The sequence below is a fragment of the Leucoraja erinacea genome, chromosome 36 (genome assembly GCF_028641065.1).
Source record: "Leucoraja erinacea ecotype New England chromosome 36, Leri_hhj_1, whole genome shotgun sequence".
Lineage (NCBI taxonomy): Eukaryota > Metazoa > Chordata > Chondrichthyes > Rajiformes > Rajidae > Leucoraja > Leucoraja erinaceus.
In genome coordinates this window covers 9,996,349-10,019,867 of record NC_073412.1, presented here as the reverse complement: position 1 = coordinate 10,019,867, position 23,519 = coordinate 9,996,349, and the positions used below count along the sequence as shown (strand labels likewise).

Sequence of the window (23,519 nt, the reverse complement as noted above, 5' to 3'; positions counted from 1 at the left end):
CCACTAGCCCCTAGAGCTCCATCTAACTCTCTCTTAAATCCATCCAGTGACGTGGCCTCCACTGCCCTCTGTGGCAGGGAATTCCATAAATTCACAACTCTCTGGGTGAAGACGTTTTTTCTCACCTCAGTCTTAAATGGCTTCCCCTTTATTCTAAGACTGTGGCCCCTGGTTCTGGACTCACCCCACATTGGGAACATTTTTCCTGCATCTAGCTTGTCCAGTCCTTTTATAATTTTATATGCTTCTATAAGATACCCTCTCATCCTTTTAAACTCCAGTGAATTGGGAAATATGCTGGTGGTTAACAATACAAGATGTGATGAGCATTCATGGGTTTAGTCTAGCCTGAACTGTTGGCTGATAATGGATGTGAAATGGGTTCCAGTGGTGTGAGTTGAATAGGTATGGCATTAAAATTGGGTGACATGTCTTTAAAGCAGATGCCAGCAGCTGGAATGGAGAAACTCCAGATGTTTACTTATAAGAGCACAAGCAATTTGGAGCAGGATTCGTCCTCAAGCTTGCGTCACCATTCAATACGATCATGATTGATCGATGCTGGCCTTAACTCCTCTTCTGTGCCAGTTCCCCGTCACCCTAATTTCTTGAATCTTATAAATATGAATCCATCTGCACCTTAACATTGATCAGTTGTGATCATCGTGCACTCCAAGGAATAAAGTCCTAGACTGCCCAGCCTCTCAAGTCTTGGCAACATCCCAGTAAACCTCCTCTGCCCCCTTTCCTGCTTAACAACATCTTTCCCATAACAGCGTGACCACAGCTGAACACAGTACTCGAGGTGTGGCTCACCAATGTTCTGTACAACTGTAACATGGCCTCCCAAAGCTATGCTTGTAGGCTTCCACCAGCCTCCGGGGGCAGAGTGTTTGGGAGACCAGCAGGATGGATTTGGCGGCTGTGGTGGGATTGCAGGCATCTTCTCCCCTTGGATGGAAACTTGGTTCATGACTATATCAGGATGGTTGCATTAAACGTACACAAAAAAGCTGGAGAAACTCAGCGGGTGCAGCAGCATCTATGAAGCGAAGGAAATAGGCAACGTTTCGGGCCGAAACCCAAAGGAAATAGGCAACGTTTCGGGCCGAAAACCCAAAGGAAATAGGCAACGTTTCGGGCCGAAACCCAAACCCTGCACCCGCTGAGTTTCTCCAGCTTTTTTGTATACCTTCGATTTTCCAGCATCTGCAGTTCCTTCTTAAACAAATAGTTGCATTAAACGCCCTGGTTTAACCTTGCGTTGCCTTTGTTTTACCTTCGTGTCATTGAAATATGTTGCCAGGCAGACCCATTGTTGCAAGCTGTTTGAGCAACAAATAGTTCTCAGGAGCAGAACATTCCCTTTCCATAACACGGGGAGGACCTGCATTTAGAAGATCCCTGTGTAAAGTGGCACGTCCCGACACCCACAAAGTTCATAGGTTCATAAGTCACAGGAACAGAATTAGGCCATTCAGCCCATCCAGGCTATGGCTGCAGCAGCCTGGGGTTCGGCTGGATCAGGCACCACTCATACGAACAAGAGCTAGAACTGGACTTTGAAAATGGTGCCTCTTGCATGCGGGCTCAGTAGACTATCTCAATACACTTGCTGACCGAGGATGTGCTGAGGTATGGGAATAATGTACTGGACTGTATGAGAGAAAATAATTTCTCTGTGTGTTTGCACCTGTGACAATAAAACACTATTGAACCATCAAGTCTACTCCGCCATTCAATCAAGGCTGATCTCTCTTTCCCTCTCAAACCCATTCTCCTGCCTTCTCCCCGTAACCCCTGACAACCGTACCAACCAAGAACCTGTAAATCTCTGCTTTTAAAATATCCATTGACTTGGCCTCCACTGCCATCTGTGGCAATTAATTCCACAGATTCACCACCGTTGGGTAAGGAAATTCCTCCTTAGCTCCTTTCTAATGTTGCATTGTTTTATTTTGAGGCTGTGCCCTCTGATGGTAGACTCTCTAAATACATGGAAGCCCCCCCCCCCCCACTCTCTGGTTATTGTGGTGCTTGGAATGTGAGATAGGAACTGCGTTGACCCTGTTGTGTGTTTGTGTTGCAGGTCCAGATGGTGAAGACCTTTGAGTTGAAGCTCTACCTGCCCAGGGACTGCCTGCCCGAGCATTTGGGCGGCAGCCTGAAGATGGACCATTCCAGCTGGAACAAGCAGTTCCTCACCTCGCCAAAGGGACGCAGTGACTCGCTGGACGAGCTGATCGCCGGCTTCCCCAAGGACGAGGTGTCGGTGCACGTGCCGGGGCTGGAGGGGATGACGGTGGAGGAGCTGCTGGAGCACGTCAACACCGTGCAGAAGAGCGGCATCTTCGAGGAGTACGAGGACATCCGGCGGGAGACGCCTTCAGGCACATTCAACTGCTCGCTGTTAGTCCCGCCCTTCTTCCCACCTAAACCACAGGGTTGAAGTTGAAGGGTTGAATTTAGTTTAGTTTGGAGATACAGGGCGGAAACAGGCCCTTTCGACCCACCGAGCCCGCGCTGACCAATGATCCCCACACACTAACACTATCCCACACAGACTCAGGACAATTCATATTTATATCAGTGCAATTAACCTACAAACCTGTACGTCTTTAGAGTGTGGGAGGAAACCGAAGATCTCAGAGAAAACCCACGCATGTCGCGGGGAGAACGTGCAAACTCCGTACAGACAGCACCCTTTGTCTGGTTCGAACCCGGGTCTCTGGTGCTGTGAGGCAGCAACTCTACTGCTGCGCCACCAAGCCGTCCTTATTGTCTAGCAGAATCCTACAAGACAGGGGCGGCCATGATGGTAACCGGGTAGAGTTGCTGCCTTCCAGCGCCGGAGACCCGGGTTCAATCCCGACTACGGAGTTTGCACGTTCTCCCCGTGGCCGTGTGGGTTTTCTCCGAGATCTTCGGTTTCCACCCACACTCCAAAGACGTACAGGTTTGTAGGCAAATTGGCTTGGTATAAATGTAAAAATTGTCCCTAGTGTGTGCAGGATAATTAATATGCGGGGATCGCTGGTCGGGGCGGACCCGGTGGGCCGAAGGGCTCGTTTCCGTGCTGTATCTCCAAGCTAAACTAAACTAAAGATGTGGTATGTCCAAATGGGTGCACAAAAGCGTGGCACTGTCTGTCGTACAAGCTGATTAGTGTAAAGGGCCTGTCCCACTTACGTGTTCTTAGCATGCAAATTACACGACCTCATCCTACAGCTTCAGGATATTTTCCACCAGAGTCCCCCCCCCCCCCGGAGTCAAAAAGTGTTCCCTTTCTGTACTCTCATATAAGTACTGTACTTGTTGATGATTGTGGAGCCTGCGCCATTACTCCCTGGTCGGTATCAAATATCTTAAATGCCGTTTACTTTTAATCTGATTTTGATATTATAAAGCATATCTCCAAAGAAAAGATAGAGACACACTGGAGTAACTCAGCGGGACAGGCAGCATCTCTGGAGAGAAGGAATGGGTGACTTTTCGGGTGGAGACCCTCCTTCAGACTGGGAGGTTTTTCTCAGTCTAAAGAAGGGTCTTGACCCGAAACGTTACCCATTCCTTCTCTCCAGAGATGCTGCCTATCCCGCTGAGTTTCTCCAGCATTTTAGTGTGATCTTCGGTGTAAACCAGCGGCTTTAGTTCCGTCCAACACATATCTCCAAAGGGATTCAGGTACAAAGGCTTCTGTTTTGTGAATCAACACACAGCATCGATAGAATCAGTTAACTTGAATGATTTTTACATTTTGTTTTACAAGTGACATTTGTATTTTGTCTTGTCACTGATAGCTGCTTACTGAAACTTCCCGAGGCCAATAATTTTCAAGCAAGAGCAAGCAGGAGATTTACAACAATGTTGCCAGGACTTGAGTGCCTGAGCTACAGGGAGAGGTTATGCAGGCTAGGCCTTTACTCCTTGGAGCGTCAGAGGCTGAGGGTTGATCGTACAGATGTGTATAAAATGATGAGGAGGATAGATAGGGCGAATACACAGTCCTGTACCCAGCATAACGGAAGTCAGAACCTGTGGAAATAGGTTTAATATGAGAGGGGAAAAATTTACTACAAAAGTGAAGGGCAACTTTTCACACAGTGATGGTGGGGATGTGGAGGTAGTTGAGGGGGGCACTGCAATGACATTTAAAAGACGTTTGGATGGGTACATGGATAGGATAGGGCTGTAGGCCAAACAAGGGCAGGTTGGACTAGTGTAACTGGGGCTGGCATGGACAAGTTGGACCGAAGGGCCTGTTTCCGTGCTGTACGACTATGACTCCACATTGCAAGCTTGAAGAACAGGATAGTATGCTGCCTATAATCTGGCCCGAGTATAACAGTGAACGACTCTGTAAAGTGTGGCTGAATTAAAAAACCCCACAAATAACCAGACATCCAGGACTGATGTCTTTCATGTCATGTTTGGCCCTCTGGGTTATTTAGATTAGTTAATATTTTCTGACTGACTAATGTCGACTTTGGTCTTTGCGAGCGGCAGTGAGGAGGTCTGGACCAGAGACAACTTTCCTTGGTCTGCCCTCCACTGGTTGGCATCTTCCCACGGGGATTTATCTTGTGTTTACAGTTGTGGCAGTGCGTTGGCAACAGCGTACAAACTGGCTGAGTATTTTAGAATGAATTTGCTTTCCCCTCTCTCCGCTCAATGGAACCATGGATGGCCAGAGAACAGAAAGTGTGTTTGGCCCGTCACACCTTGTGAAGTCTTGGATGGAGTTTTAACAGCTGTCCCACTACTCTGCTTTAGCCTTGTATTTAAAACAATACAGCACAGAAACAGGCTCTTCATGTGTGTGCTGCCCTCTCTATCTGCGCTAATCCCATTTACTTGGTCGGTAGCTTTCAATGCCGTGACAATTCAGTGCTCATCGCCTGCACCCTTCTTAAACACTGAGAGTATCTGCCTTCACCAGCGGCTGAGGCAGAGTGTTGCAGCTTGCACCCAGCACACTGGTGGTGCAACGGTAGAGTTGCTGCCTTACAGCACTTGCAACGCCGGAAACCCAGGTTCCATCCCGACTGTGGGTGCTGTCTGTACGGAGTATGTAAGTTCTCCCCGTGACTGCGTGGGTTCTCCAAGATCTTCGGTACAGGTTTTGCAGGCTAATTGGCTTGGTATAAGTGTAAATTGTCCCTAGTGGGTGTAGGATAGTGTTAGTGTGCTGGTCGGTGCGGACTCAGTGGGCCGATGGGCATGTGTCCCCGCTGTATCTCTAAACTAAACGAGACTGATCTGAAACATTGGGGAACTGTGGGTGAATGGAAGACTGTGTGCAGTTCTGGTCACCCAGTGTTATACGAGAATATCCCCGCACAGTGTGTGACCCATAGCACGGTGACCATAGCGCTGTGTTTAAAGCCCATGGCGCTGTGGCTGGTCGCGCTACATTTAGAACCCATAGCGCTGCGGCCGACAGCTCTTTGTTTAAATACCCACATGTTAAGCCGACAGCGTTCTGTTTAAACCTTTGCACCGCAAACCGGCAGCGCCGTGTGTATTACCTTTACGCAGCAAGTCTGTAGTGCTGTGTAGTGCTTGACGCGCCAGTCTGTGGCTGATAGTGCTTTGGTCCCAAGGGGGGGGGGGGGGGACCTCGCCTGGATGCAGTCCCCTGCCATTGGTGATAGTTTGAATCGGGAGCAGCGGTACTGGCCAGGACTTACTGCTGGTCATTTCAACACCTGATTTCTTACCTGTATTAAGGCAGATGCCAGGAAATTAGAAGTTAGTTCAAGTTCATGTACGACGGGCTGAGTCGCGATCAACGGTGCGGATGGAAGCAGAGAGAGAGAGATGGGCTGCTTTAAACCGGACTCCGCGCATACTTTAGTATTCTTTTTATTCTCTCTTGCCAATAATACTGATTTGCAACTAAACAAACGAGTGAGCCTTTTTCTGTTCTACTCGTCAATTCCTTGAACCCGTTCCCTTGTAACAATTGGCGTAGTCGGCAGGATCTGACGAATGGAATAGAAAATGTTTGGTAAAAAAAAAATAGCAAACGGGATGACGCTGGTGCAGGGCAAGCACCCCCGCAACGAACTGCTACCCTCAGTGCAGGGGAGCCCGCAGCGGGTGGGACCAATGACCTTGAGTCTTCAATGCTTTTAACGGGTCACGAGGGAGAAATTTATTGTTGTAACTTTCACCTGAATGGATCAACACTGGCGTATAGCTGTAGCAGAGATTGAAGAGTGTTGAAAGAGATTGTAATGTGAGTTTGTGGATCTGCTTCAGTGGCTAGCATGTAAATAGTCATAATCATACTGAGTATAATTTGGAATGACCCGCCAGAGGAAGCTATAGAACTGGTGACACGGTGGCGCAGTGGTAAGAGTTGCTGCCTTACAGCACCAGAGACCTGGGTTCAATCCTGACTACTGGTCATGTCTGAACGGAGTTTGTACGTTCTCCCCGTGACCCGCATGGGTTTTCTCTGGGTGCTCCGGTTTTCTCCCATACTCCAATGATGTAAAGGTTTGTCAGTTAATTGGCTTCAGTAAACATTGTAAATTGTCCCTGATGTGTAGTGCACACTGGTCCATATAACCATATAACAATTACAGCACGGAAACAGGCCATCTCGACCCTTCTAGTCCGTGCCGAACACATAATCTCCCCTAGTCCCATATACCTGCGCTCAGACCATAACCCTCCATTCCCTTCCCATCCATATAACTATCCAATTTATTTTTAAATGATAAAAACGAACCTGCCTCCACCACCTTCACTGGAAGCTCATTCCACACAGCTAACGCTCTCTGAGTAAAGAGGTCCGCGTGGGCTGAAGGGCCTGTTTCCACGCTGTATCTCTAAAGTCCGAAGACCATGACATTATGCAATAGCCAGGCCTTCCAAAAATAGGAGGGGAAGAGGGAGGGGTGGGGGGAGTGTATTAGCTTGTCCCCCAGCTGCTTCAATAAGCTCCCTAATACTAGGCTCAAAGAATGAGAAATGGAGTGGCTTGTCTTCCCTCTTAACAAATGGTGCATGGATAGGAATGGTTTGGAGGGATATGGGCCAAATGTGAGCAAATCTGGACCCCATATCTGAGCAAGGGTGTACTGGCTCTGGAGAGGGTCCAGGGAAGGTTTACAAGAATGATTCCAGGAATGAATGGGTCAGCATATGATGAGTGTTTGACGACCCTGGACCTCTACTCGCTGGTGTTTAGAAGGTTGTGGGGGGACCTCATTAAAACTTACAGAATAATGAAAGGCATAGATAGAAAGGATGTTTCCACTGGTGGGAGAGTCTAGGACCAGAGGTCATAGCCTCAGAATTAAAGGGCGCTCTTTTAGAAATGAGTTGAGGAGGAACTACTTTAGTTAGAGGGTAGTTAATCTGTGGACCTCATTGCCACATAGAGCTGTGGAGGCCAAGTCAGTGGAAAATTTTAAGGTAGAGATAAACAAATTCTGGATTAGAACAGGTGTCAAGGGTTATGGGGAGAAGGCAGCAAATGGCAATAGGAGGCAGAGATCAGCCATGATTGAATGGGGGAGTAGACTCGATGGGCCGAATGGCCTAATTCTAGTACTACAACTTGAGGGATGAGCTTGGTGAGGAAATTTGATCAGCATGCACGAGTTGGGCCGAAGGGCCTATTTCCGTGCTGTATTGCTGTATGACTCCAGTATGATTTTTCTTGTAATCGTTTTTTTTTTTCTTTGCTTGTAGACAGCCGTACAACCAGCAGAAGAATCGATACGGGGATGTACTGTGCCTGGACCAGACCAGAGTGAAGTTGAAGCCTCTCAATCATGATGAGGTAAGAGAGATTTGGACCCACACAGGGAGGCTGAATCATCACTTGGTTCCAGGCCCTGTGGATCTGGAGTGGTTTGCTTTTAGTTTTGGAGATAGCAGCCTGGAAATAGGCCCTTTGGCCCACCGAGACCAGGCTGACCATTGATCGCCTGCTCACACGAGTTCTATATTATCGTGCTTTCTCATCCACTCCCTACACTCTGGGGGCAATTTGACAGGTGCCTATTAATCCACAAACCTGCAGGTCTTTTGGGATAGAGTCATAGAGTAATACAGTGTGGAAACAGGCCCTTTGGCCCAACTCGCCCAGACTGGCCAACTATGTCCCAGCTACACTAGTCCCACTTGCCTGCACTTGATCCATAACCCTCCAAACCTGTCCTGTCCATGTACCTGTCCAACTGTTTCTTAAACAATGGGATAGTCCCAGCCTCAGCTACCTCCTCTGGCAGCTTGTTCCATACACACACCTGTGAAAAAGTTACCTCTCAGATTCCTATTAAATCCTTTCCCCGTCTGCTTAAACTTGTGTCCTCTGGTCCTCGATTCCCCTAGTCTGGGCAAGAGACTCTGTACATCCACCTGATCTATGCCTCCCATAATTTTGTACACTATAAGATCTCCCCTCATCCTCCTGCGCTCCATGGACCAGAGACCCAGCCTACTTTGGGTCGGGACACTGATTGTAGGGGGGGAGGGTGGGGAAAGAAAGCTGGAATGGAGGAAGGGCAGGACAAAAGTGACATTTTTATCAGAGAAGATTGAACGATTTTGGCAACGGGGAGATCTCTGCACGGATGTTTAACCTCCTCAGTAACCGTCTATTGAACCATCTGCTAGTCCACACCTTGCAATGTTCTAAAATCGGATATGGATCAGGATCCAAACCAAGCAGCCTGTTTGTGCAGGAGAGCGAGTCTGTTTGCCCAGGAATACGTGCGTATTTAAACTGTAATACAGCGGTCTGCAGAGACTATTTATAGAGGCTCGGAGGAGAACACAGTTGAAACCACATCCCAATAAAGCAGTCGGAAAGAACAGCAGATGCTGGTTTAAATCGAAGGTAGACACAAAATGCTGGAGTCAATCAGACGAAGTTGCAGGTCCAGACAAAGTCTGAAGAAGGGTCTCGTCCTGAAATGTCACCCATTCCTTCTCTCCAGAGATGCTGCCTGTCCCACTGAGTTACTCCAACTCTTTGTGTCTATTTTAAATGCATTACAGTAAGATGTGGCATGTTGCTTCAAGAACTGATAGTTGTTGGAATATAGCACATGGGACTATAAACATATTGATCAAAAGATTATAAATTCAGTTAAATCAGTGTTAAATAGTATACTTAAATATCAGAGGAAATAAATGTAAAGCTCTTATTTAAAGTATTTAACTGCAGTATTTTCATGCTGTCCAATTTGTGGAGTGAACTGGAACTTGGCGACTGCAAAGATTCTCAGCAATATATTCGACACGGTGGCATAGCGGTAGAGTCGCAGCGTCAGAGACCCGGGTTCAATCCTGATTACGGCTGCTGTCTATTAGGAGTTTGCATGTTCACCCTGTGATCTGCGTGGGTCGTCCGGTTTCCTCCCACATCCCAAAGACATGCGAGTTTGTTGGTCATTGGCTTCTGTAAATGTTCCCTAGTTTGTAGCATAGAACATGGACTTGGTGGGCCGAAGGGCCTGTTTCCACGCTGTATCTCTAAACTAAACTAAATTCTCCCCAAAATTAAATGATTTAAGTGCAATGCTGGGGTAATTTATAATGTATAATGTTATTCTTCCTGCAGAGAACAGATTATATCAATGCCAGCTTCATGGATGGGTACAAGCAAAAGAATGCCTACATTGGCACTCAAGGTACGTTCAGTAACAACTTGAAAACTTTCTCATTTCATTGTTTTGAAGGAATAATATAGGCCTTTCCCTATCTATCCCGTTCCCACATTTGTAACTTGCTGTCTTTCACATGCCTATTAACACCCCTCTGATTCTCCCAGAAACCCATCTACACTATGGATAATTTAACGTAACTATTCACCTAACAACCAGCAGCATGCTGGTTAACACCAAAGATAGACACAAAATGCTGGAGTCGTTCATTTACAGGGACAGGCAACATCTCTGGAGATAAGGGTCTCGACCTGGACGTTTTGGGTTGAGACCCTTCTATAGTTCATATGACCTCCATGAAAGGTTTTGATGGAGGGTTGGACTTGATGGCCTTGACCTTTACCTTCCCAAGAATCCAAGGTTGCGGTGCCACTTGATGGAGAGCTTGTTTGGTGTAGGACATCTAGTGTTTCACTCTGTTGCCCCAGGAGCTTTGGATCATCTGCCACACCCTTGTAGTCAAATTCCTTATTTTCAATACTAGTTAGTTTAGTTTAGAGATATAATGCTAAAACACTATATCGCAGGAGGTGCGTGGACAAAGCCTCCTGCTAGTGTGGAGACCCAACACAGACAGTGGAGCACATGGTCACCAGTTGCCCCAAACACCGGCCACTGAATGACCTGGACGATGACACGTTGGCCTGGCTCGCCTCAACGGAGCCGCAGGTCTAAAAGACACACGACAGAAGAAGAAGTGCCAAAACAGACCCTTCGGCCCACCGAGTCCACACTGACCAGCGATCCCCGCACATTAACCCTACCCTGTACACACTGACAAGGGGCAATTTTACAGTTATGACCAAGCTAACTAACCTACAAACCTGTACGTCTTTGGAATGTGGGAGAAAACCGAAGATCTCGGGGGAAACCCACGCGGGTCATGGGGAGAACGTACAAACTCCGTACAGGCAGCGCCTGTAGTCAGGATTGAACGGGGGTCTCTGGTGCTGTCAGGCAGCAACTCTACCGCTGCGCCACCGTGCCACTCAGCCCTTTTATTTTCTATTCCAGGACCATTGGAAAAGACATACAACGACTTCTGGAGAATGGTGTGGGAACAGCATGTCCTCGTCATAGTCATGACCACAAGGTAAGTGGGAGATAATGGATCTAGCAACCATGTGCATCTTAGCCTGCCTCATCCTGAAACTTTCACCTCTTGACTCCAGGAAACGTTTAGCTTAGTTTATCGTCAATTTAGTTTATTGTTGAGATTATTATCGAGGTTACAGTGAAAAGCTTTTTGCCGCATGCTAACCAGTCGGCGGAAAGACTATAGATGATTACAATCAAGCCGTCCACAGTGTACAAATACAGGAGGAAGGGGTTAACAAGTTCAAGTTCAAGAGACATTTATTGTCACATGCACCAATTGGTGCAGTGAGATTTGAGTTACCGTACAGCCAGACGAATAAAACAAACACAACACACGATAGAATTTAACATGAACATCCCCACACAGCGGAATCAACGTTTCCCACTGTGAGGGAAGGCAATAAAGTTCAGTCCTCTTCCACTTGTTCACCCGTGGTCGGGGCCTTTTAGGCCTCCATATTTGCCGCTATAGCGGCCCCCTGATGTTTCAGGCCCTCTCGCCAGTATGATGGGCTCCGGCATCGGAATGGAAAACACGCTCAGCGGCTTGGAGTTTCCGAATCGGCCATTTCCTACCGGAGACCGTGTCTCCCAAAGTCCACAGGCCGAGCTGGATGGAGATTCAATGCTGACGACCCTGGCAAGGATCCACGGCTCCACGATGTTGAAGGCAGCGCCGCCCGCGGCCTGAAGCGCCGCAAACCACAGCTCCACGATGTACTCAGCTGACCCAACACTCCGGAGCTCCAACACGGCGATCCCCGATAAGACATCGCCCGCTCCGCGATGGAATCCAGTGATGCACCGCCGCTGAAGCTCTGCTCAATCCAGATGGTAGACTGCGAGGAGGGGGCGAAGATGTAGCTCGGAGAAAGATGCATCCTCGACCAGGTAGTGACTGGAAAAACAGTTTCCCCAACAACCCACTTAAAAAATATATTTTGCAAGGTAAAGTCCAGTAAAGTCCGATTAAAGTTAGCCCGAGAATCTCCAATGAGGTAGATGGTGACTCCGGACCGCTCTAGTTGGTTCAGTTGCCTCATAGTAGCCGGGAAGAAACTGTCACTGAATCTGGAGGCGTGCGTTTTCAAACTGTTTTTTACAATGTTTTCAAATGTTGATGTTTTACCTGTCAGATCACATGTGTTTCTGCTCACTGATAAAACCACAAACACGTTAAACTGGACAACAAATTAATCTTTGCTTGAAAGTAGCTCTTTTGTTCTTTGAACGTTCACCGTGAGTGTTTAGAATGGAATTTAATCTCATCACTGGCCTGGCTCTGTATGAGGTTTGGTCTGATAGTGTCAGCAAATTTACAAAGTTAACCTGATGGAACAAACTTCCATTTACTTAGATATTTATATGTAACAGAATACTTCTCAGATTCCTATTAAATCTTTTCCCCTTCATCTTAAACCTCTGTCCTCTGGTCCTCAATTCACCTACTCTGGGCAAGAGACTCTGTGCATCTACCCGATCTATTCCTTTCATTGATTTTATACCCCTCTATAAGATCACCCCTCATCCTCCTGCGCTCCAAGGAATAGAGACCCAGTCTACTCAACCCCTCCTTATAGATCAGACCCTCTAGTCCTGGCAACATCCTCGTAAATCTTCTCTGTATCCTTTCCAGCTTGACAACATTTTTCCTATTACATGGTGCCCAGAACTGAAAAACAATACGCTAAATGTGGCCTCACAGCATTTGGTGTTCCCATGGCTTACAAGAACACTTCTCCATAGATGCTGCCTGACCTGCTGAATTACTCCAGCACTTTGTGTGTGTATGTGTGTGTGTGCTTTTATTTAGGTAAACGAGCACCTGCATTTCCTCGTGTCGCCACCATTTTGTCACATTTTTTTCGCCACCATTTTGTTTCTCTGCCGGCTGATTTCCAAGAATGGAAGCGTTTCCATATTTCCAAAACTTGTCTTTCTATCAGACTGTATGTTGCACCACCGCTTGCTTGCACGTTATATTTTCTAACCGTGTCTTTCACTGCTTTAGAATTGACGAGAGCGGCAGGAAAAAGTGTGGCCAGTACTGGCCGTTGGATCACAATGTTCAGAGCAACTATGGACTTATCTCAGTCAAAAACCTGGAAATAGAAAGCTTCAAACATTTTAACAAAACAACACTAGTGATTCAGAATGTAGAGGTAAGCGAATCATCTTTTGCTCCATGTCTTTGTAAAGATAGTTGACTCTGTTGCTGAGGGAGCAACTTAAAAATACAGGCCGTTCGGCCCAGCGAGTCCATGCCGACCCTCGATCAGCCATTCATCCTAGTTCTCTGTTGGTCCATTTCCTCATCCACTCCCTACACACTAGCCCAGTGAACCAGCCGTACAGTGGCGCAGTAGCAGTTTTGCTGCCTTACAGCGCCAGAGACGTGAGTTCGATCCTGACTACAGGTGCTGTCTGTGTGGAGTTTGTATGTTCTCCAGTTTGCTCTCACATTCCAAAGACTTGTAGGTTAGACACAAAGTACTGGAGCAATTCAGCGGGTCAGGCAGCATCTCAGGAGAAAAGGAGCAGGTGACGTTTCGGGACGTAACCCTTCTGCATACTGTCTGAAGAAAGGCTCCAACCCGAAACATCACCTATTCCTTTTCTACAAAGATGCTGCCTGGCCCACTGAGCTTTTTGTGTCTATCTACGATTTAAACCAGCATCTGCAGTTTAGTTTTAGAGATAGAGAAACAGGCCCTTCGACTCACCTAGTCTGAGCCAAACAGCTATTCCCCACACACTAACACTATGGCTATCCTACACAAACTGGGGACAATTTATATTTATACCAAGCCAATCAACCTACAAACCTGTATGTCTTTGGAGTGGGTCGGAAACAGAAGATCTCGGAGAAAACCCACGCAGGTCACGTGGAGAACGTGCAAACGCCGTACAGACAGCACCCGTAGTCAGGATCGAACCCGGGTCTCTGGTGCTGCAAGGCAGTAACTTTACCGCTGCGTCACCTGCTGTTCCTCCCGACACAAGGGAGTACGCGTATTAATTTTGATTTTGATTCTCTACCGCAGACCCATGAGAGGCGGCAGGTGATCCACTTCCAGTACGTGAGCTGGCCGGATTACGGGGTGCCGTCGTCCGCCGCCGCGCTCATCGACTTCCGGTCGGCCGTGCGGCTGCAGCAAGGCCACTCCATCCGTAACCTGGGCAACCGCTGGAAGGGCCACCGCGGAGGACCCCCCATAGTCGTCCACTGCAGTGCCGGCATAGGCAGAACAGGTACGGCTCAACGCCGGTAAAATACATTGCTTTCTTTGCTGTGGGGCTACAGATGCTTGGATAGAGTGGATTAGTTTCGAGATGGCTTGTTTACAAAAACTGGGATGTAACGCTGAGAAGATCTGAAGAATGGTCTCGACCCGAAACGTGAACTTCTCTCCAGAGATGCTGCCTGGCCCGCTGAGTTACTCCAGCTTTTTGTCTCTATCTTCGGTTTAAACCAGCATCTTAAGTTCCTTCCTACACATGTAATGCTGAGGCTCTATAAGGCGCTGGTCAGGCTGCATTTGGAGTATTGTGAGCAATTTTGGCCACTATATCTGAGTGTTGGCTCTGGAAAAGGTCCAGAGGAGATTTACAAGAATGATCCCAGGAATGAGTGGGTAAGCCTATGATGAATGTTTGACGGCACTGGGCCTGTAAACGCTGGAGTTTAGAAGAATGAGGGGGGGACCTCATTGAAATGTGCAGAATAGTGAAAGGTTTGGATGGAGTGGATGTGGGGAGGATGTTTCCACTAGTGGGAGAGTCTAGGACCAGAGGTCATAGCCTCAGAATTAAAAGACGTTCCTTTAGGATAGAGATGAAGAGGAATTTATTTAGTCAAAGTGGTGAATCTGTGGAATTCTTTACCACAATAGGCTGTGGAGGCCAAGTGAATCGATATTTTTACGGCAGAGATAGATAGATTCTTGATTAGTACAAGTGTCAGGGGTTATGGGGAAAAGGCAGGAGAATGGGGTTAGGAGGGAGAGATAGATTAGCCATGACTGAATGGCGGAGTAGACAATGGGCCGAATGGCCTAATTCTACTCCTATCACTTATGACCCTTTGGTCACGACCCAAAACATTACCTATTCCTTCGCTCCATAGATGCTGCCTCACCCGCTGAGTTTCTCCAGCATTTTTGTCTACCTTTTATAAACCTTGCCCCGTTTCTCTGTTCCTAAGTTGGTTGAATTGTGATTGTAATTATTGCTCTGATAAGTCTCATAAAATTGACATTTGCTGCTCTTCTGTGGTTTAAGTTCCCAAGGTTACGTTAGGCCTTGGGCAACAACAGACCTCGTTAACACCAGCACCACTCTGCTGTTCCAGTAAAGCTCCCTGTTATCGGATATTTGGCACGGACCGCCAGCTACTTCTTGGAAACACAATGTTTTTTCTCTTCAAAAATTACTTTGAGGACTGTTTCTGAGTAAATGTGTCAGCGTTATCAAAGCAAGGCCCCATTTGCACAGAGAGAGAGAGCAGCTGATTCTTGTGTCGGTGCAAAACATTGAATTTCTGAGAAACTCGGATCACCAAAGTCTGATTTTTTTTTTTTTATACTGCTCCGCAAAGAATGCACGGTGGCGCAGCGGTAGCGTTGCTGCCTCACAGCGCCAGAGACCCGGGCTCCATCCTGACCACGGGTGCTGCCGCGGGTACGGAATTTGTACGTTGTCCCCGTAACCGTGCGGGTTTTCTCCGGGTGCTCCGGTTTCCTCCCACACTCCATAAAATGTCCTGGTTTGTAGGTTAATTGGCTTTGGTAAAGCTGTAAATCATCCCTGGTGTGTAGGCTAGTGCTAGTGTACGGGGCGATCGCTAGTTGCCGCAGACTCGACTGGCCGAAGGCCTTGTTTCCACACTGTGTCTCTAAACTCAAATAAACTCACCAAGGCAACGCAGTTTAAAAAAAATCACAATTAAATAAGTTTAAACTGATTTACAATATATTGCAATTTAGTATCTCTAAACATTGATGATTAATTTAATCCGGAGTAACTCCTGTCTGAGACCCGTCTGGAGGGAAGTTGCAACCGGCACTTTTTTGGAATGAGATTGTTCGCCTCACCCCCCCCCCCCCCCACGCAGGGATTGGTCCGTCACTGCTGCATGGCCCCCTCCCCATTTGAGTTCTTCCCCTCATACTTAAGTATGTGTTATACTAACAACACGTCTCAAGAGGTGTAGCGAGATACAGTGGAAAGCTTCTGTTTACAAGCTACCGATCAAATGATGCCGTACACGAGTACAATCCAGCTACACGCGTGCAGGAGAGAAAAACAGAATATTGTTTTCCAGCGTCATAGCGTAATTCCTCGGGTCCTGAAATCCTGTCTCCCCATCTTTGGTCATCCCCATCCCTGCACACATACACGCACGCACGCGCACACACACACGCGCACGCACGCGCACACACACACACACGCACACACGTACGCACGCGCACACACACACACGCACACACACACACACGCACGCACACACACGCATGCGCACACACACACATTCACACGCACACACACACACAAATTCACACACATGCACACACACACGCACACACACATGCTCACGCACACAATGCGCACACACACGCATGCATGCACACACATTCACACACACACATTCACACACTCACACACACACACACACATTTATTTATTTATTTATTTATTTCGGGCAGAATAAAAGAATAAAAAGCAAATGTGAAACAGCATACAAAAAACAAAACAAAAATATTTATGAAGTGTCATAAATAATATCTATAAATAAATGAAATCATATGTGTCCGAAAAGGAGCAGGAAGAAGCCAAAGCTTATTAATTCCCACCCCTTATTCAACTGCTTGTAACTATCTCATACAAATTTAGCAGCTATATGTACACCATATGTACACCAAATTATTTACATTTGAACACTAATCAAACATTTACAAAGCCATACAAATAAGAAAAAAAGAAAAAGAAAAGAAAAAACAGGCACATACTATACAGTATCCTAGTCATAGTTACAACCCATCACTCTATAATCACCCTTCCCATCACACACACCATTCAGCAAGGGAACCAAGATTATAACACAACAGAGCTGGTGTACACATTTGCAGACAGCCGCAACACGTAAGCAGTTTAAACTTTGAGCGCTCAAGTTTATGTTTTGCTCACTGTCCACGCGATGAGTTACTGGCAGCAGAGGTGTCTGTGTCTCTCTCCCACTCCCTGCTCACTGTCTCTCTCCCCCTGTGTCTCTCCCCATGTCTCTCTCCCTGTCTCTCCCTGTCCACCCACAACATTGTGATGGGAACACTCGGTGCGTCAGTGCAAGACTGCCCCCTAGTGTCGAGTGTTGAGACGGCTGAATGTCAACCCCTCCTCTTGACAACAAGACTATGTTGTCGTAGCAAATCCCTCAATACCATGTCCCACTCTCTCCCCTTTCCCCATTAAAGGAGATATGCAGGGCAAGTTCTTTCACACAAAAGGTGGTGAGTGGCTGGAATGCATGGCCTGGAGTCGTGGTGGAGGGAGATATGATAGAGGCGTTTAAGAGACTTTTCGATCGGCTCATGGATGTACAGGGAATGGAGGATAAGGGGAGAGTTGATCTCGGTATCATGTACAGCACAGACATCGTTGGGCTGTACCTTTCTTGATCAGATACATCCGAGGACACTGTGGGAAGCATAGCTGGAGAAGAAATTGCAGGTGTTCTAGCTATGATATGTGAATTATCATTAGACACAGATGAGATGCAGGAAGGTGGCTAATGTTGTACCTCTATGTGAGATGGGCAAGCAAGGAAAAGCCTGGGAACTATAGACCAGTGAGCCTAACATCTGTGGTAGGCAAAAATGTTTAAGAAGGAACTCCAGAGCCAATAAGATCATGGGAGACCCCTTCCACCCCAGCAACGGACTGTTCCAGCTGCTACGGTCAGGCAAACGCCTCTGTTGCCATGCTGTGAGAACGGAGAGGATGAGAAGGAGTTTCTTCCCAGAGGCCATTAAGACTGTAAACTCCTATCTCTCCAGGGACTAACTTTACTGTACCATTTTACTGTTGTGTGGTGTCTTTTTAAAATTGCTGTTTTTTTCCTTGTTTTTCCCTCCCTCCCACAAATATGTAATATGTGAATATGTGATTCTGTTCCATTCTGTTTGTAGTTTGTTTGTTTTTTTTTGCACAATCCGCGAGCATTGCCACTTTTCATTTCACTGCACATCTCGTATGTGTTGTGACAAATAAACTTGACTTGACTTGACAGATGCTGGAAAAATCGAAGGTAGACAAAAATGCTGGTGAAACTCAGTGGGTGAGGCAGCATCTATGGAGCGAAGGAATAGGTGACGTTTCGGGTCGAGACCTTCGGTCTCGACCCGAAACGTCACCTATTCCTTCGCTCCATAGATGCTGCCTCACCCGTTGAGTTTCTCCAGCATTTCTGTCTACCATCTGTGGTTGGTAAGTCACTGGAAAGTATTCTGAGGGACAAGATAGATATGCATTTGGACATACAGGGTGTGATTGGGGGATAGTGGGCATTGTTTTGTCTCACGAATCTGATTGAGTTTTTTTGAAGAAGTAACTAAGAAGGTTGATGAGGGCAAAGCTGCGGACATCCGTACGGACTTCAGCAAGACATTTGATAAGGTTCCACATGTTAGGCTGCTTTGGAAGGTGAGATGGCCCGGGTTCAATGGAAACCTAGCTGACAGGATAGAGAATTGGCTTCATGAAAGGAAGCAGAGGGCGGTGGTGCAAGGTTTTTTTCCACACTTGAGATTAATGATGTGCCTCAAGGTTCGGTGCTGAGGCCCCTGCTGTTTAGAAACATAGAAAGGAAGGAGTAGGCAGGCCTTCGGCGGCGGGGCAAGGTTTTTTTCAACACTTGAGATTAAAATGATGAACTGCCTCAAGGTCTGTGGCAGAGAATTCCAGAGATTCACCACTCTCTGTGTGAAAAAAGTTATTCTCATCTCGCTTTTTTTAAGCTGTGACCCCTTGTCCTGGACTCAACACAATCTGGATCTAGAATGTCCAACCCCTTAAGGTAAGTCTCTATAAGATAATCTTTTTCAGAGAGACACAAAGTCTATGTCTTTCTTCATAAGACAGTCCTGTGGAATCAGTCTGATGAACCGTCTCTGAACTCCCTCTATGGCAATAATGTCAGATTTGGAGACCAAAACTGTAGCAATACTCTGGGGTCAAAGAACTGCAACTGCAGTAGAACGCATACTTGAATCATACCATTCGCTTGGGCAAGTGGGGTACCTACACCCAGGAGTGGGGCCAATTTAGGATTTCAATTTTTTGCCACCATGGAAGTGTTACATTTTGGGCCAAGTCTATCCAACAGTGGCAGTCTCCTAGCACCTACACAGTGACACTGGCAGGGCTCTGGGGAGAGTCATTAATATATATTGTAAATAGCAGAGGTCATCTAGGAATACAGCCTGCCATTGTGAAAAGGACATACTCTTTGTTCCATGAAAGTGGGGTCAATCAGGTAGAAAAGGGTGGTCAAGAAACATCTCTTGGCACATTGGGCTTCATCAGTAAGAGTATTGAGTGTGGACGTTGAGACATAATGTTACAGTTGTACAAGACACTGGTGAGGCCATATCTGGAGTTATCATCCCGTACACTAGCACTATCTTTCACACTACAGACAATTTACAAATTTTACCAAATCAACCTACAAACCTGCACGTCTTTCCTGTGGGTGGAAAACAGAGCACCTGGAGAAAACCCACGTGGTCACAGACCGTCTGTGTGGAGTTTGCATGTTCTCTGATCATTGTGCCAAGGGACCTAATATTTTCTTTTCCCTATAAAAACTTTTGCAGTCAGTGTTTCTCCAGTTGTCTTCCCATCTACCCCTAATTAAGCCCTTCGTAGGATGGGTAAGTGGCTTGGCTACAACAATGCAAATTGTCCCTGTGTAAGTGATTGTGTGTGTTAAATAGGGGCAAAAACTGGGCAACTTGATCAGTTGGGCAAGTGGGGCTAAGATGGTCGGCACAGACTCAAGTCTAACAGTGGGACTACACAGTGAAGGGCCTGGCTCTGGGGAGAGTTTCAAGCAGAGGCATCTACGCTAGTGTGACTACATTTGTCCAAACTGAAGGTAGGCAAAAATGCTGGAGAAACTCAGCGGGTGCAGCAGCATCTACGGAGCCAAGGAAATAGGAAACGTTTCGGGCCGAAACCCTTCTTCAGACTGTTGTAGCGTGGAGGGGGTTCTCCAGTTTCCTCCCACACCCCAAGAATGTAGGATGGTAAGAGGATGGCTACTGCAAATTGCCCTGTGGGATTGAAAATGGCTGATGCTGAGAAGGGGGGCCTATTTCTACGACTACATTTGCAAACTGAAGGTACCAAAAATGCTGGAGAAACTCAATGTTCATGCCGCTGGGGTTTCGGGCCGAAACCCTTCCCAAGCGGAATAAGAAAGGTGCCAGTGCTCCTCCTGAATTTCCAAGGTGGTGCTTGGAGAAGTCAATGGCCATGCCGCTGGGGGCAAACTGCCCAGGACACGAGAGGCTCGGTGGTTCGCTCTGAATGGAGGAGGCCCAGGGGGTCGGAGGAATGGGAGGGGGAGTTGAAATGCTGAGCCACCGGGAGATCAGGTTGGTTAATGCGGACCGAGCGGAGGTGTTCGGCGAAACGATCGCCAAACCTACGCTTGGTCTCACCGATGTAGATATGAACTCAGTTTGCAAGACTTTTCCACGGCACTACCCTCACCTGCCACTGGGCGGCAGCCCGAATACTTGTCACTAATACTGGCTCAATAGCGCCACCTCTCAGCTATCAGGACCGAGTCACCGAGCTACGATCTCCAGAGATGCTGCCTGACCCACTGAGTTACTCCAGCACTTGGTGTGTTTTTTTGTAAAGCAGCATCTGCAGTTGCTTGCATCTGCCAGCTTGAGAGTCAAGATTGTTTCCCGATATAGAGGTATGTAAAGTTATGAGAGGCATAGATAGGGTAGACAGTCAGTCCCTTTTACCCAGGATGGGAAAATCAAATATTGGAGGACATAGGATTACGGTTAGAGGGGTAAAGTTTAAAGGAGGTGCGCGGGGCTAGTTTTTTACACAGTGCGTGGTGGGTGCCTGGAACGTGCTGCCAAGGGTGGTGGGTGAAGCAGATACGATAGTGCAACCGAGACAGTTTGTAGTTTGAGGTTTAATTAGTGTTTGATTGTGATGTTTGGTGGGAAATAGCTTTTTCTAGAGGTCATCGTTTTCAGACTCCCATACAACTGAACATTGGGATTCTTACTTGCAGCATCGTAACAAGCCTGTAAACACAGTTAGTAAATAAGAATTTAATATATTAATAACTCTACATGCACAAAATGATATTCCCATTATTATGTGTAGGAAAGAACTGCAGATGTTGGTTTAAATCAAAGGTAGACACAAAATGCTGGAGTAACTCAGCGGGACAGGCAGCAGAGTTACTGGAGAGAAGGAATGGGTGAAGTTTTGGGTTGAGACCCTTCTTCAGACTGATGGCAGGGGTGTGGGTGGGACAGAGACAGTAAGACTGGTGGGAGAAGGGGGAGGGGATGGAGAGAGAGGGAAAGCAAGGGCTATTTGAAGTTAGAGAAGTCAATGCTCATACCGCTGGGGTGTAAGCTACCCAAGCAGAATATGTTCCTCCAATTTGCGCTGGGCCTCACTCTGACAATGGAGGAGGCCCAGGACAGAAAAGTCAGATTGGGAATGGGAGGGGGAGTTAAAGTGCTGAGCAACCGGGAGATCAGGTAGGTTAAGGCGGACTGGGCGGAGGTGTTCAGCGAAACGATCGCTGAGCCTGCTCGTGGTCTCGCCTTTATAATGTATCTGTACACTGGACGGCTTGATAGTAATCATGTAGAGTTTCTCCGCTGACTGGATAGAACTGTACAAGAGCCACTGTGACGGCACAGTGGCGCAGCGGTAGAGCAGCTGCCACGCAGCTCCAGAGACCCGGGTTTGATCCTGACTACAGATGCTGTCTGTACGGAGTTTGTACGTTCTCAATGTGACCGTGTGGGCTTTCTCCGGGTGCTCTGGTTTCCTCCCACACTCCAAAGACGCACATGTTTGTAGATTTATTGGCTTCGGTAAGTCGTGCAATTATCCCTAGTGTGTGTATGTTAGTGAACAGGGTGATCTCTGGTTGGCACGGACTCGGTGGGCCGAAGGGCCTGTTCTGCGTTTTGTCTCCAAAGCCGTGTCCAAGTTGATAATGTACATGTTTAGTTTACTTTCGTGAAACAGCGCGAAAATAGGCCCTTCAGCCCACCGAGTCCGTGCCGACAAGCGATCACCCTATACACTAGCACTACACACACACACACACACAGGACAACTTCCTATTTTACTGAAGCCAATTAGCTTACAAATCCGTACGTATTTGGAGTGTGGGAGGAACCCGGAGCACCTGGAGAAAACCCACGAGGTCACAGGGAGAGCCTACAAACTCCATACAGACAGCACCCGTAGTCAGGATCGAACCCAGTTCTCTGGCGCTGTAAGGCAGCAGCTTTACCGCTGCACCACCATGTCACCCCCCCCCGATCAAGTAATCATGTATAGTTTCTCCGCTGACTGGGTAGAACGTGACAAAAAAGCTTTTTGCTGTATACGTGACAATAAACTAAACTAACGGTGGATAGGGCAGGCTTGGAGGGATGTGGACCAAATGCTGGCAGGTGGGACTCGTGCAGCTGGGACATGTGGGCAAGTTGGGTCAAAGGTCCAGTTTCCACGCTGTATCACTCTGTGACTCTATGGAACTGCAGATGTTGGTTTACAATTAACGCTGCCCCTCCCTCCGCTCCAGGCACCCTCTGCACCTTGGACATCTGCCTCTCCCAGCTGGACGACGTGGGCACGCTGAACGTCTACCAGACAGTGCGGAGGATGAGGACGCAGAGAGCCTTCAGCATCCAGACCCCCGACCAGTATTACTTCAGTTACACCGCCATCATCGAGCATGCCCAGAGGCACAACCTGCTGTCTGCCAGCTATTAACAGGAGCGCTGCCTCTTCTCATCACTCCCTCCCTCCCCCCCCCCCCCTCCGTCCCTCCCTCCCTCTCCCCCCACCCCTCCCTCCCTCCCTCCTCTGTCGTTCAACAACCACTCTGCACCCAAGCAGATGATTCCCAATAATAGGCGGATAGAACAACTGTAGATAGTGACCTTTTTGTGATTGTACCAGATCCTAGATTTAGTACTAGCCTTAATTACTTGGATAAAACTTATTTTACCATGGTTTAACACCATCATACCAGTAGCTTTCTTCACGGAGCTTATAGACATTTCCTGAAGAAAATCTGTTACAATTCATTTATTCCAATTATGTAGCATTTAGAGATAAAATCTACGGTACAGAAACATGAAGAAACGAAGGCCGTCGGGAAGGCCATCGAAGGAGAAAATCTCTTTGCAGAGACCGATCCACAATCTTTAGTCAGCATGTGACTTCTGTAAAAGTGTCGTCTGTGGACCAGACTTTTTGATTTTTTTTTTTTTTTTTTTTCCTTTTCGAGAAAGAAACTTGTTTATGACATAAAAAGAAACGACAAAAAAAAAAGAATCTTACCTCAAGCGCCACCTGAGGGGCGGAATGAAGCACCGCGCTGAATCTCTCACCGCCTCCGGCTGAGGTCAGCTCTGTCGTTGCCGTACGGGGGGCTCTCTGTACCCG

The 23,519-nt window shown here is 47.4% G+C and overlaps 1 protein-coding gene across 1 annotated transcript in view; it reads left to right on the top strand.

Moving 5' to 3' along the window:
* ptpn9a (protein tyrosine phosphatase non-receptor type 9a) overlaps positions 1-22,889 on the top strand; it is a 154,827-nt gene extending 131,938 nt beyond the window's left edge. Inside the window, exons 7-13 of the mRNA XM_055662650.1 lie at positions 2,090-2,409; positions 7,708-7,798; positions 9,587-9,656; positions 10,704-10,782; positions 12,799-12,949; positions 13,832-14,039; positions 22,651-22,889. Of these exons, the coding sequence (XP_055518625.1) occupies positions 2,090-2,409; positions 7,708-7,798; positions 9,587-9,656; positions 10,704-10,782; positions 12,799-12,949; positions 13,832-14,039; positions 22,651-22,841 (1,110 nt within the window). The 3' untranslated portion in view covers positions 22,842-22,889. The remainder of the gene's footprint in view (positions 1-2,089; positions 2,410-7,707; positions 7,799-9,586; positions 9,657-10,703; positions 10,783-12,798; positions 12,950-13,831; positions 14,040-22,650) is intronic.
* The last annotated feature ends 630 nt before the right edge of the window (positions 22,890-23,519 follow it).